This window comes from Rhinolophus sinicus, linkage group LG06 (genome assembly GCF_036562045.2).
Source record: "Rhinolophus sinicus isolate RSC01 linkage group LG06, ASM3656204v1, whole genome shotgun sequence".
Classification (NCBI taxonomy): Eukaryota; Metazoa; Chordata; class Mammalia; order Chiroptera; family Rhinolophidae; genus Rhinolophus; species Rhinolophus sinicus.
Genome location: NC_133756.1, coordinates 87,639,763 through 87,653,379, shown reverse-complemented (window position 1 = coordinate 87,653,379; position 13,617 = coordinate 87,639,763). Strand labels below are relative to the sequence as shown.

The 13,617-nt window shown below is 39.6% G+C and overlaps 2 protein-coding genes across 2 annotated transcripts; one reads left to right on the top strand and one right to left on the bottom strand.

The window, feature by feature from the left end:
* Window positions 1–177: 177 nt before the first annotated feature.
* On the bottom strand, window positions 178–2,232 carry TIMM8B (translocase of inner mitochondrial membrane 8 homolog B). Its single transcript, XM_019715304.2, has 2 exons — window positions 2,076–2,232; window positions 178–564 (listed from the first exon to the last, which is right to left on the bottom strand). Exons 1-2 carry the CDS (start codon window positions 2,157–2,159, stop codon window positions 397–399), a joined length of 252 nt encoding a protein of 83 aa, XP_019570863.1. The 5' UTR covers window positions 2,160–2,232; the 3' UTR covers window positions 178–396.
* SDHD (succinate dehydrogenase complex subunit D) lies at window positions 2,224–12,862 on the top strand. Its single transcript, XM_019715303.2, has 4 exons — window positions 2,224–2,381; window positions 4,880–4,993; window positions 6,505–6,649; window positions 11,860–12,862. The coding sequence occupies exons 1-4, from the start codon at window positions 2,330–2,332 to the stop codon at window positions 12,023–12,025; spliced, it is 477 nt and encodes a 158-aa protein (XP_019570862.2). The 5' UTR covers window positions 2,224–2,329; the 3' UTR covers window positions 12,026–12,862.
* The last annotated feature ends 755 nt before the right edge of the window (window positions 12,863–13,617 follow it).

The window sequence follows — 13,617 nt, the reverse complement described above, 5'->3', positions numbered from 1 at the left end:
CCCTTTTCTTCTATGCCGTAGGCTAAATAAGGCTTTTATGGTTCTTCCAGCCCCCTTAAATAGGGCTTAGGGTGGCTCTTCAAAACCTAAGATCTCCCATTTGCACTGGCGTTGGAACCTTTATTTCTAGTGTTCCTGCCAGAGATCTCAATAAATCCTAAAATGGGATTTAAAAAATGATTTGGAGAATTCACATTTATTGAATATTGTGACACAATGTGGAATTTCTGAATTCCAAATAAATAGATTTCACTTTTGAACATTTGATCTGTTACTTCTTAACACCAGCAGGCCTGAAGTTGACATGACAGTGAGCTGACAGCTTTCCCCCACTGGCCCTTAAATCTGCTTAATAACAAGTCCTTTGCTCCTTGTGTCACTGTCCCAAGGAACAATCTATTGCCCTCCTTTTTGTACAATCTGGGCAAACCTACTGGTGATAGCAAGAGTAGTGTCAATGAAGCGGTCCACACAGCTAGACAGACAGTTTTCAGTGCGAGAGTCTAGGCGATTCCCTGGCTTCTCCACACATTTATCCCAACATAGCTCCATGAAGTGATGCACCTAAGAGGAAAGAAAAGTAGTAACCATTGGGGTCTGCATATGGGCCTAACTGCCAATTTTCTTCTTTCCCATTTTTACTTTCTGTCACCTGACTAAACCATTCTTTCAATCAGCAAACCATAGTCTCTTTTTCCTCACTTCCTAACCTGTCACCCATATGGTCCAGTTCTTCATCCCTACATTGCAGTAATCCTTATATCCTTTTCTATTTTTCTCTTTAGTAATTAAAAAATACTTTCCATCAAGTCACCTCTGTTTGTTTAATGCGTCAATTTCTCTGTTAGCTACTCAGGGCACTCCCTTGGTTAACCCCAACCCATACTATTTCAGTGAGGCCCACACAGAATACTCAACTTGACTCTTAATAACACTCCTGCAATGCCCTCTGGAGAGATTTTATTCATTGTGCAAACAGTTCAAATTCTTACTTCCTTGAAGACCACTGTTTATTACTTTCTAATTGTGTCAAGTTCTTAATCAGAATGTAAATTTTCAAAATGTAAATATAAAATTTTCTTCTTTTATATTCCCAAGCTAACACCAGTGAAAGCTGGGAAGATATGGTACCAATTAATTGCCCCCCCAAACCACTGTACTCATTTTAAACCTATCCCTTAGAGAATAGTACTTACGATCTTAACATTTTGGGGGTCATGAACACAGTTGAGAATCCAAAGAAGCTAGAAAAATACACGTAACAGGCACCGAAAATGTGTGCACTTTCATTGTGTTCAGGACCCAAACAGTTCTAACCAAGGTTCTTGCTGCTTATCCACCATGAATCTCTACAACTACAAACAGCCCCCTCTCCCTCCCCAAAAAGGGTGGGGGAAATAACCATTTACGGAGGGCTCACTATTTGGGAGCTGGGTACTAAGCATGCAGTTCAATCCTTTATGCCACCCCCTTTTACCGGGAGTGGTTAAGTAATAGCTCAAAGTCAGGCAGTTAAGGGACGTCCATGCCCGGGTTACAACCATGCCGAAAGGATTCCAAAATACTATTCTAAAACGAATAGACAGATTACTTCAGAGCCCACCTTCTCCTAATAATGTTCTACCGCTATCGTTATCAAATACATCATCGCATTTGATCCTCACAATGCAGTGAGGCAGCAGGCGACTGCGAAATCAAGACCCATAGTGTGGATGGGTGTCTCGTCTAGGTGCACATGGCTTATAAGTGGCAGAGGCAGGATTAGAACCTAGATCTTCCGAATGCCAGCCCAGGGGGCTCACCGACAAACTAGGCTCTCGTGACCTGGCGTCGCCTAAACCTTCCTTTTCTGCTTTGCATCTCTTTTTCCCACGCTGGGCATCCTTAGCGGGCACCTGAGCACCACTGTTCACCAGCGGCAGGAATGCTATGACTCGTCTCTTTTGCGAGGGGAACCGCGCGGAGCAGAGACATCTGGCGGCCTCACCGCGCCGCCGACATACAGAGAGCTGCCCGGGTGCCCGGGACTTGTACTTCATCCTCATTTCTCTTTACTCTGGTCCTTGTCCCCGTACCTGTGCAGTGAACTGTGCCTTCTGCTGTTCGGCCGCCACCAGGCGCTGCAATTCCGCTTCGTCCGCCTCTCCCAGCTCCGCCATTGTCGGCACCCGGCTCGGCCCTTCCGACCCGCGTGTATGCGCAAGTGCGGCGGGCGCGCGCCGACTTCCGACTTCCGGTTCACAACGTTTTCCTTGTTTTGTCGCTGTGGGGGTGAGAGTTGTACGACTGCTTCCGGGTTACTGGATGACCTTGAGCCTTTAGTAGCGACATGGCGTGTATCTGGAGACTGAGTGTCCTTTGCAGTGCCCAAGGAGGCCGAGGTGAGGGGTGCTGGCAGCCGGAGGTTCTTAGCGCAGCCTCCAGCGGGAGAAGGGATGCGGTGAGGCTTTGTTGCTGGGTGGTGAGACCTCTGGAGCAGGGAATCCCTCCCTCCTTCCCTTTGGCCTCTTGCTCTTGCTGAAACCACAGCAGTGACCACCGTTGCTTACGGGCCCAGAGATTGGCCGGAGCGCATATCTCCCCTGCTCTGGGCCGACATGTGAGGGGGTAATCTGAAAGAACTCCTTCTGGAAGTTACAGCCCTGCCGAGGCTATTCATAAGAGCTCTCTTTTTCGCCCCATTCACTGTCCGACCCTGAATCGTAAAAGAGGATCCAAGTCCCAATGCCTGGTCTTGCTCGTTTGCCCTGGAGCTGGTGTAGGGGTGGGAAGGATCAATTCAAATGCCATGGAACTGGGCATTTGTGTTATACCAGACAATGTAGTACGTTTCGGATACAAATGTGAATAAAACATAGTTCCTGCCCTCAAAGAGTTTTCTTTTTTGTAGGGAAAACACATGTAAGCATAATTTGACATAAAACAAAAACTGTTGTGCTGTACATAAATCCTTAAGCCAGTACAGAGGGAGAATATATTTAGCTCTGTGTTTGGAAGGATTACCCTGTCTCTAGTTCTGAAGGAGGTGTGCTTGATAAGAGTCTTGAGTTTAAGGGAGTCTGCAAGAAGACAGGCATTACAGTTAGAGCTATTGGGATGAGCCAAAGCAATGGTGAAGTTGTAGAAACTGGTTGGTATGAGAGAAAAACAAAACAAATCGGATATTACTAGAGCATGAAGTTCAAGGTAAGGAATGAGAGATGAATCTGGAAAAGTAAACTGGAATCAAATCACAGAAGTTGTCTTGATAAGGACTGTGCATTTTGCCTGGTGTGAAGGGGGAACCTTTAAAAGATTTGACATAGATTTGCAGTTTAGATTGACTACTTTAGTAACAGAGTGGTAGATGGCCAGCATGGGAGATGGGGCAGCCTAAGACACAAGTCAGGAAGATGAGATAGGGCACTGTTGTGGTCCAGGCAAGGATGGTGAGGTCCTAGACTTGGAGGGTAGTACCAAAAAAGAGAAGATTGTCTCAAGAAATGATGAGATACATCAGTATGATTTGGCGATTGACTGAATTTAGGGGGAAAGCCCTACATGACTTCAGATGCCTTGGTTAGGTTAAAAAGTAACTGGGATGTCATTAAAGTGGGAACATACAAATGGGAGACAAGTTTGGATGAGAAAGTGAGTGGAAGGATTTTAGTTTTTGGTATGGTGAGTGTGAGGACCATATAGAATATCTCACGGGAGAGGCCCAGCAGGCACTTAAACTTCTGAAACTGGAGAGATAGCAGGGCCGAAGATACAAAATTAGGTGTCATTAGCTTATAATCAGTAGAAGCTGAGTGGACAAAATGGCCAGGGGTGGGCAGAGAAAGGGAGGAGAGCAATAGGCAGATGATTAGAATTCAGAGAATAAAAGGGAGAACTAGAAGAAAGTTCTGTCAGAGTAAAGAAGGGAGGAAAGACCACCCATTGCCAGGTGATGCAGAACGGCCCAATAAGATGAAGACTGAATGAATAGTACCTGTTGGATATGGCCACTTGAGAGCATTGGCAACTTAGCAAAGTAGCTTTGGTGGGGATAAAAATAAGTTTCAGATTTGAAGAATGATAGGGAAGTGAGGAACTTGAGGTTATTTGGACAACACTTAAAAAAGCATGGTTGGAAAGAGAAGAGGAAGAGTGCATGGGCATTAGAGGACATAGGATCAAGGGAAGAGTTAAGTGTATTACATCAGTCGAGGGAAAATGGCCAATAGGAAGGAGAGGTTAAAGATACGGGAGAGAAATTACCTTTTATCGAGTGCTTATACTATTCTGGAAATTAACACCTTGCATATGTTATTTAATTATCAACAGTATTATGAAGTAAGTGCTATTATTTCCATTTTACAAATGAGGACATTGAGGCTAGAGGGCTTATTTAACTTAATTGCTGGTCATCTCACAGCTATAACTGATGGAATTAGGTGAACTTAGGTCTGTCTGTTTTTTTAACCAAGAGACAGGATCCCAAAGGGGACAGAAAGGGATGTGTTTAAGGGTATAAGTGGAGAAATTGATTTTGAAAAGGAGGACGGTAATAAATGAACTTCCCAAACTAGACTGAATTCTTTGAGGACAAAAACGGTATCTTTTATCTCTTAAATCCAGTGCACAGCAGTTGAATAAATGGAAAGACAAAGGAGCTATAATTTACTTTTTAAAATTAAAGTGAAGCCCTTTTAAATAAGTAGTTCGCTGACTTTTCAATCTTCAGTGACTACTTAGTCTGACCTCGCAGCAACCCAGTGAAATAGATGCTATCCTCATTTTACATATGAGATGCTATCCTGTTTGGTTGAAGTAGCTTGCCTATGGTCATTTAGAAAGTCTGTCAATCCCATTAAAGGAGAGGTGCTTATGATCCCCCTAATGTCTCTTTCCTCAGTTCTCCTCCGAACCTCAGTGGTCAGACCTGCTCACATCTCAGCATTTCTCCAGGACCGACCTACCCCAGGATGGTGTGGAACACAGCACATTCACCTGTCACCCAGCCGCCATTGTATGTTTTCTCCATTGCTGCTATTTCCTGGGCTCTCTGGCTGTCCTCATCTGGGCTATTATCATGCTTTTGACAAGATTTGCTGTCTGTAGGGGGAACTGTTGTGTCCAACTCTCAAATGAAGACCTAGCCTACACCTTTGGGCAGACAATGGCAGCATGGTTGAGTAATGCCATTTACACTGATAGAGAACCTTCTCATCTATGTCTTTTTAGAACTTTTAATTTTTTAAAATAGAAAATAGCTCTGTAGGAAGAGTCTGTTCAATACAGTTTAGTCACTCTTATTTAGCTAATGGAGAAGAGCTAGATAGAAATAATTTAGAATAGTAGACAATTAAAAAAAGTCATGCATATATACATACATAGTTGTAATTGACTTGCTTATTTTTATTTAGGTTGATATTAAAATCATGGCATTTCTTGGATGAATACTATTAGGTTGGTGCAAAAGTAATTGCAGTTTTTGCAATTATTTTTAACCTTTTAAACCGCAGTTACTTTTGCACCAACCTGATATTTAGATATTATTTAAATTAGTCTTAGAAAATCTGTAGGTGAATAAGGAGTTGACTATATCCCGTTTTTAAAGTCTGGAAAGATCAATATTTTACAAAGATAAAAATTTATTTTGATTCTCACATCAACCATTTAGATATAGTTGCATCTGGGTTATGAGAAATTAGGCAAGTGTCATCTTTCTGCATTTTAGAATAATTTTATCTTGAAAAGTTTTTGTTTCTGCATTCCTTTGCTTATTTCAGTTAGATTTAGAAGAGAGGTTTTAACTTGGGGTTCATAGGATGGAAGGAAAGCCCCTGAAGTATACAGTTTTCATTGTATGTGTCCATGTGCATTTTTCCAGGAAGTTGCTCCATCCTTTTACTAGGTTCCCAAAGGGGTCTGTAACCAAAAAAAGATAGGTTCTCAAAGAAATGTTTAAAGCCCATTTTGTTTTTCACTTGTTTAAAAGAAGTTTTTGTGTTCCATATCAGTTTTGAGCAATTTATAAATGATGGGACTGAACCACAACCATCATCCTAAAAGTTGACATCAGAACTTTGCTTCTGTTTGAGTTAGCTAGTTTAATTTTGTTTTAGGATGATTTTTAACAATACCTTACTTCCAAAGATTAGAAGGTAAAAATGAAAGAGTAATATTTCAAAGGAATTTCTCAGGTGTCACTTACATACATAAAGTATCTGTCCATTACACTGAAGTCTAAGATTGGTAATTCTGTAAAGATATTTTGTCCATCTTCTTGCCTATAAGTAAAGTGGATCTATCTTCTAATCACAATATGTAGGTGTTGAGACACCCTGTACTAAAAGAAGGGAGATAGCACCTCTTTTCAATTACCTCTTTTATTTTACCCACTTTATGCTCAGAGTTAAGTCTTATATGCATACTGTTTGCCATTCTATCAGTTTGGGTTACTTTGTGGCAAATATTGAATGTGAGAGATATATCTCCCACTTCAACCCTTATGAAGCTCGTCCTTCCTTTCTATAGCTGGTTCCAAGGCTGCGTCTCTCCACTGGACTGGTGAGAGGGTTGTCAGTGTTTTGCTCCTGGGCCTACTTCCAGCTGCTTATTTGAATCCTTCCTCTGCAATGGACTACTCGCTGGCTGCAGTCCTCACTCTCCACAGTCACTGGTAAGTACAGCAGTATTTTCAGTATTATGTTGTCTGCTCAGTTTGTTTGCTGTGAGTTTGTTTCATTATTGCATATAAGGGAGAAGTTGACTGAGATACTCAGGACCTATAGAAAACTTTAAACCATACATAAAATATTTCTATGTCCATATTTATAGGCACCTGCCCATTCAGTGTCTTCACTCCCATATCTAATAGGCATTTTGAATGTAGCGTGCTATAAAACTGAGCTCCTAATGTCCCCCTAGATCTCTTCCTCCAGCACTCTTGCCCATCTGAATTAATAGTATTTCCATTCTTCTGTTTGTTCGAACCCCAAACTTGATCACCATCCTTGATTCCAGTAGTAGTCTCCTAACTGGTCCTCCTGTCTATTCCCAACACAGCCCCAGTGATCCTATTAAAATATTAAGGCTGGTCAAGACATTCCCCTTTTCAAAACCCTTTGTTGTCTCCTAATCACACTCAGACTAAAAGTGGAGTATGTGGTCTAGACTCTATGATCTGGCCCCTTGTTTATTCCTTCATCTCCAGCTACTTTCTTCTTCATTCACAATGGCTCCCTTGATAATTCTCGAACATGCGAGGGACACTCCAGGCCCCAGGACTTTATTCTTAACAGTTCCTTCTGCCTGAAACCCTTTTCTAGTTATATACTTGGATTGTTCCCTCATTTCCTTCACATCTTAAAAGTTACCTTCTTAATGAAGCCTTCTCAAACCACTTATTCAAAATTGTACTGTCCTTTTCAACATTCCTTATCCCTCTCTCCCTTGCGTTATTTTTCTCAGTAGCACTTAATTACATTCTAATATACTATATCATCTTTATTATTTTATATATTCCTTGTCTCCCCTCAATAGAGAAAAACACAGGTACAGAAAATCACAATAATCAAATCTGTGGCTAAATGAATAATGATGAGGGTAACACCACTTGGGTCAAGAAATAGAACTTGGCCACCTACTCCAGAAGCCTCTTCCTTGTATTCTCTCTCTCATAACTATACACCGTCCTTCACCAGGAACCATTATCCTGATTTTTATAGTAATAATCACTTCCTTACATTTCATCATAACTTTATCACCCAATGTGCATCCTCTATAGTCTAGTTCAGTCTTGCCCTTTCTTTTTTAATTTATTTTTTTAAGTGTGTTTTTCCAGGACCCATCAGCTCCAAGTCAAGTAGTTGTTTCAATCTAGTTGTGGAGGGCACAGCTCACAGGCCCATGTGGGGATCGAACCGGCAACCCTGGTGTTACGAACATCTCCCTCTAACCAATTGAGCTAACCGTTCGCCCCTCAGTCTTGCCCTTTTTAAAAAAAGATGTATGATGTAGGTTTTGAACAATTTTTGTTTGTTATTATATCTTTAGTGCCTAGTAGTGCCTGACACATAGCATTCAGTAAATATTTATCGAATGAATGAATTTCATTTCTATTTATTTTATCCAGTGTAGTTTATTAGATTTTCTCAGTTAATAAACCTGGAAAGTTTGTAAATAATAGTTGAGTTCTGTGAGTTGCTCATTTTATGTTGTTTTGCAAGGACAGTATGATATAGGTAGGCATTTTGGATTGTTAGAACTGAAAGGATTTGGGGGAGTATCTTAACCAACCCTGTTATTTTACAATTGTGGAAACTAAACCCCAGGGAGGTTAAATGACTTCTCAGAATTATTTCCTAGCTAGTAGTGTTAAAGGGGATTTTTTGCTTACCTAGTTTTCTAGGGTTGGCTAGTTTTCTAAGGTCCTTTAACCACATGGACCTTTCAAAATAAAGGAATCCAGTTGAATATGAAGTATTAGATTACAAGTACAGTAATATTTCTCTAATACATGTTTCTTGGAAGGAGATCCCATCTAAATTAATGAAAAATCAAAATAAGATAATTCTAAATTAATACATTCTTTTTTACAATTGACTTTTACAATTGACAATTACCTCAGTAATTCTCTTCCTTTTCACACACACAAAAAAATAACTTGAAAGAGTTGTCTATAATTGTGCACTAGTTCCTCAGAGTCCAGTTTTTCTTTCTTTCTCTCTCTCTCTTTTCTTTCTTTTTTCCCTCCCTCCCTCCCTCCCTCCCTCCCTCCCTCCCTCCCTCCCTCCACTCCCCTCCCCCCTCCCCCTTCCTTCCTTCCTTCCTTCCTTCCTTCCTTCCTTCCTTCCTTCCTTCCTTCCTTCCTTCTTTCCTTCCTTCTTTCCCTTTTCCTTCCCTTTCCTTTCTTTCTTTCCTTTCTTCCTGCTCCCAGTGGCCTATGCAGGGATCGAACCAGCAACCTTGGTGTTATCAGCACTACGCTCTAACCAACTGAGCTAACTCGCCACTCGGCGTTGTCTGTTTTAACCTACATTAATTGGGCTTTTATCCCAACTATTTAACTGAAGTCATTCTTACCAAAATCATGAAAGACCTTCATTTTTCCAAATCCAGTTATCTGTTCTCTGTCCTCTACTTATATGAACTCCCAGCAGTATTCAACTTAATTGAATATTCCCTCCTTAAATAATTTTTCTTTGGCCACCTAGATGTCATACTCACCTTGTTTTCTTCCACCTCACCAGCTATACCTTCTCAGTCTCTGCCAGTTCCTTCTCTTTCTGATCTCTGAATAATAAAGGTCTGAACCCAGGGCTTAGTCTTGGCCTTCTTAATTTCTCTATCTATACACTTTCCCAGGGTGAGCTCAGATCGGACCTCTTTTCCTGAGCTGTAGATTTATATTTCCAGTTGTCTAACCGATATAGCCACTTGGATATCTAATAGTCATCCTAAGTTTAACTTTGCCAAAATCACTCTTTTTTCCCCTCACATCTCTTGATTTCCTCTAGAAACCTTCTGTTTTTTCCTAATTCAATTAAATCTAGTTGCTCAAGCCAAAAATCCTAGAAATCATTCTAGATATTTCTTTTTGTCTTAACCCACATCCAGTCCATCAGCTCTTTCTGTTAGTTCTGCCCACTAAACATAGCATAAATTGTCACTTCACACCATCTCCTGTCACCAGCCTAGGTTAAGCCAACAGTCTTGTGTAGACTATTTCAGTTGACGCCTAGCTAGTTTTCTGTTTCTGTTCTCGCCCTTCTTCTCCTGCCTGCACTGTCCAGTTGCCACACTGCAGCTAGCGGGACCTTTTTAAAAAGTAAGATTAAATTTTTCCAGAGAAGATACACAGATGTTCAATAAATGCTCAATATCATTTGTTATTAGAGAAATGCAAATCGAAACCATGAGATACCACTTCACACTTACAAGGATGGCTGTGATCAAAAAGATGGGCAGTAAGTTGACTGGGAGGAGGGTTATCACTTTGTGAGGAGTTTATACTAATTATGTATATCTAATAATTATGTTGTTTTATACAACTGAAACTAATAAAAAAAACAAAAAAACAGAAAGATGGGCAGTAACAAGTCTTTCAAGGATATCAAAAAGTTGGAGTCCTCATATGTCTCTCCTGGGAATGTTGAATGTTACAGCCACTTTGGGAAACAGTTTGACAGTTCCAACAAAAAGTTACAGAGTTACCATATGACTCAAAGATTGTGCCTTTAGGAGTATACCCCCCAAAATGAAAACATAATGGCCCCACACAAAAACTTGTACAGTGATGTTCATAGTATTATAGTATTTATAATAGCCAAAAAGTGGAAGCAATTTAGATGTCTGTGAACGGATGAATACCTAACCAAATGTGACATATTTTTGCAAAGGAATACAGGTATACCATGGCGATACTGTGGGTTCAGTTTCAGACCAGCATGATAAAACTAATATTACAATAAAGTGAGTCACATGAAATTTTTGGTTTCCCAGTGCATATAAAAGTTGTTTACACTATATATGCTGTGTAGTCAATGAAGTGTGCACTAGCATTGTCTTAAAAAATTTACATAATTTAAAAAAGACCTTTTTGCTAAAAAACGGCTAATTTCGTCCAGTCATGATTTTTTTGCTGGTGGAGGGTCTTGCCTTAGTAACATCAAAGATCACAGATCACCATGCAAATATAAAAAATGACGAAAAAGTTTGAAATATTTTGAGAATTACCAAAATGTGACAAAGAGACATGAAGTGAGCAAACACAATTGGAAAATGGCACAAATAGACTTGCTCGACTCACGGTTGCCATAAACTTTCAATTTGTAAAAACCCGCAATACCTGCAAAATGCAATAAAATGAGGTATGCCTGTGTTTCTTGGCCATACAAAGGATTGAAGTATTGATGCATGCCACAACGTGGATAAACCCTAAAAACATTATGCCAAGTGAAAGAAACGCGACACAAAAGGCCACATATTGTATGATTGCATTTATGTAAACTGTCCAGAACAGGCAAATTTACAGAAACAGAAAATGAATTAGTGGTTGGGTAATGGGCTAAAGTACAGCGTTTCTTGGGGGTGATGCAAGTCTTCTGGAGTAAAATAGTGATGATGTCGCACAACTATGAATAAACTAAAATTGTGCACTTAAAAAGGGTTAGTTTTATGGTATGTGAATTGTGTCTCAGTAAAACTGTTACTAAGAAAAGCAGAATTAGATCACTCTCTACTTAAAGCATATCTGTAGTTTCTCATTATATTTCAAAGGAAATTCAAATTCTTTTTCATGACCTTCAGGGCCCTGTGTGATCTGTCCCTGCCTTCTGATCCCCATGTTCTCCAGCCACACTGACCTTTTTACTAGTCTACAAAGATGCCAAGGTCATTGTAACTTTTGCTTGGAATGTTCTTCTCATTCAGGTCATCCTTTCAAAAATATTTCTTCCTAGCACATATGTATGCATTTTTCCTTCACTAGAATGTATGTTTCATAAGGGCAGGGATGCTATCTTCCTTGGTCTACTCCCAAAATCTATAACAGATGCTGGCACATAATATCTGCTTAATACGTTCTTTCTAAATCAATGAAAAACTCTAGAGCATTTATTTTAGTTAAAGAAAACCCAAGATTTTGTAGACAAAGTAGCAATTAATTACTATCTCTCACATAAATAACCCTGGAAAATTGAATCTGAAGAATGAGAAGATGTCTGTTATATTATGAGGGAACACTTGATTCCTTTATTTTGGTTTATGACTGACTCTGTTGCATTTTGAACCTGATTGATTATCTTTTTGCAGCCAAGTTATGTGTATAGTCTTCTACTACCATCATTTGTGGTTTTTCATTTGTACTCTGATTTTTTTTGTCCTTAGGGGCCTTGGACAAGTTGCTACTGACTATGTGCAAGCGAGTGCATTGCAGAAAGCTGCCAAGGCAGGCATTTTGGCACTCTCAGCTTTAACATTTGCTGGGCTTTGTTATTTCAACTATCATGATGTGGGCATCTGCAAAGCTGTTGCCATGCTATGGAAGCTCTGACTTTCTTGACTTCGTATGTTGAGAATTGATTGTACACCTCTTTGCCTCTGCTCTGTCATGCCATTCTACTCACATAAGAAGGAAATAAAAGATAATTCCATTGGTGAGATAAATCTCTTCTCCCAATCACCTGGTTAGTCTTACAATGTAATCTTTGAGGAAAAGGTTTATGAGGAATTGTATTCAAGAAATTGTGAGACCGAGTTCCTTATTCTGGTGAGTTAATGGGGTTGTCTCCCAGCTTCTCACAAGACTCACATCATAACTAAACATATGTCACATCATAACTAAACATATGTATGAGCTTTTGCATTTTAATTTATCAAACTCTTAAAAGAAATTCAGCTTTATTACTATCAATACCTGATCAAACTTCTGTATTTGTCTTGGGAATGATGGAGAAAGGAAAAGACTTTTAATTCATAAGTAAAGACTGCAGACACTTAAGCAGTGCTAAATGTTTGAAAACTTCCCCCTCTCTTCAGTTGATACCAGTTACTCATGGTTGTGTGTCCTTAAGAAACTTTAAAATTAGGAAATGCTGATATTTCACATTACTAATATCTAAATCCTAAGAAAAAGAGCCTGAAGAACTTCTGAATATAGAAAAATTCCACGTAGGGAAGAGGTTCTGTATTAGATGCATCAAACTATAACAGATTCTAAACTGAGATTTAATCCTCAAATGTGTTCATTTTACTTTTCTTGAAATAATCTGTCCACAAATATAAGACTTTAAATAATAAATTGTTATTTTTCCCACTGTGGGAATCTAATGTGAAAATGTATTGTATGAAAACAAAGTTTTTAAAAAAAATAAAATTCAACATAATAGAAGTGTCTTCTACCCTTTTATGTATTAACTATCCCTGGTTTTATTCAACAGAATTGAGTGTCTGTTGCATCTACAGCTCTAAAACAGTGTTTAAATTTCCTTCTGGGGACTGAGTGTTTAAATTTCCTTCTGGGGCTTAGCAGTTTGGTAAATCAGACACAAAGTACTGTAACACAAAAGAACTTACATGTAATAGACAGAAATACACTGAGTATAAGTAGTTTGGTATGAGGAGAGTATTAGTAGGAATTAGAAGTAGGTCCAGGTTCTGGCATTCTCTGAATGCAAGCCTTTAGAACTCAGATTATATTCTGTATGCAGTTAGTCTGGTCTATGGGGTAAGGCATGATGGTTTGTTTCTCCTAGCAAAATAGAGGAGCTGGGACTTGGCGCATTTCACTCACTGAGGCCCTTACTGGGCAGCTGAGGCAAGCTGCTGACAGGAAGCTGGCCAGAAGGGTAAGTGTGTTCATCGGTGTCAATACTAGGGGTTAAAAATAAGCTCCCCTTAACATGCTTATGGCCTTGTAGAGATGCAGATGTGTATTAAAGGTTTAGGAAGAGGTGATTAATTCTGTTTCGTGGTGGCTTAGAGGTTTCCAAATGGAGTGATACCTGAATTGCAGTGGTTCTCTAAGAAGTGGTGATGGGTCAGTCCGCCCTGGTGGGAGTAGTCTTTTGTTGCTGACGTTGTTTAGAATTGCTGTTTCATGATGATGATAAAGAGCAGAACTTTTGTTTTATAATTGTTTTGAAA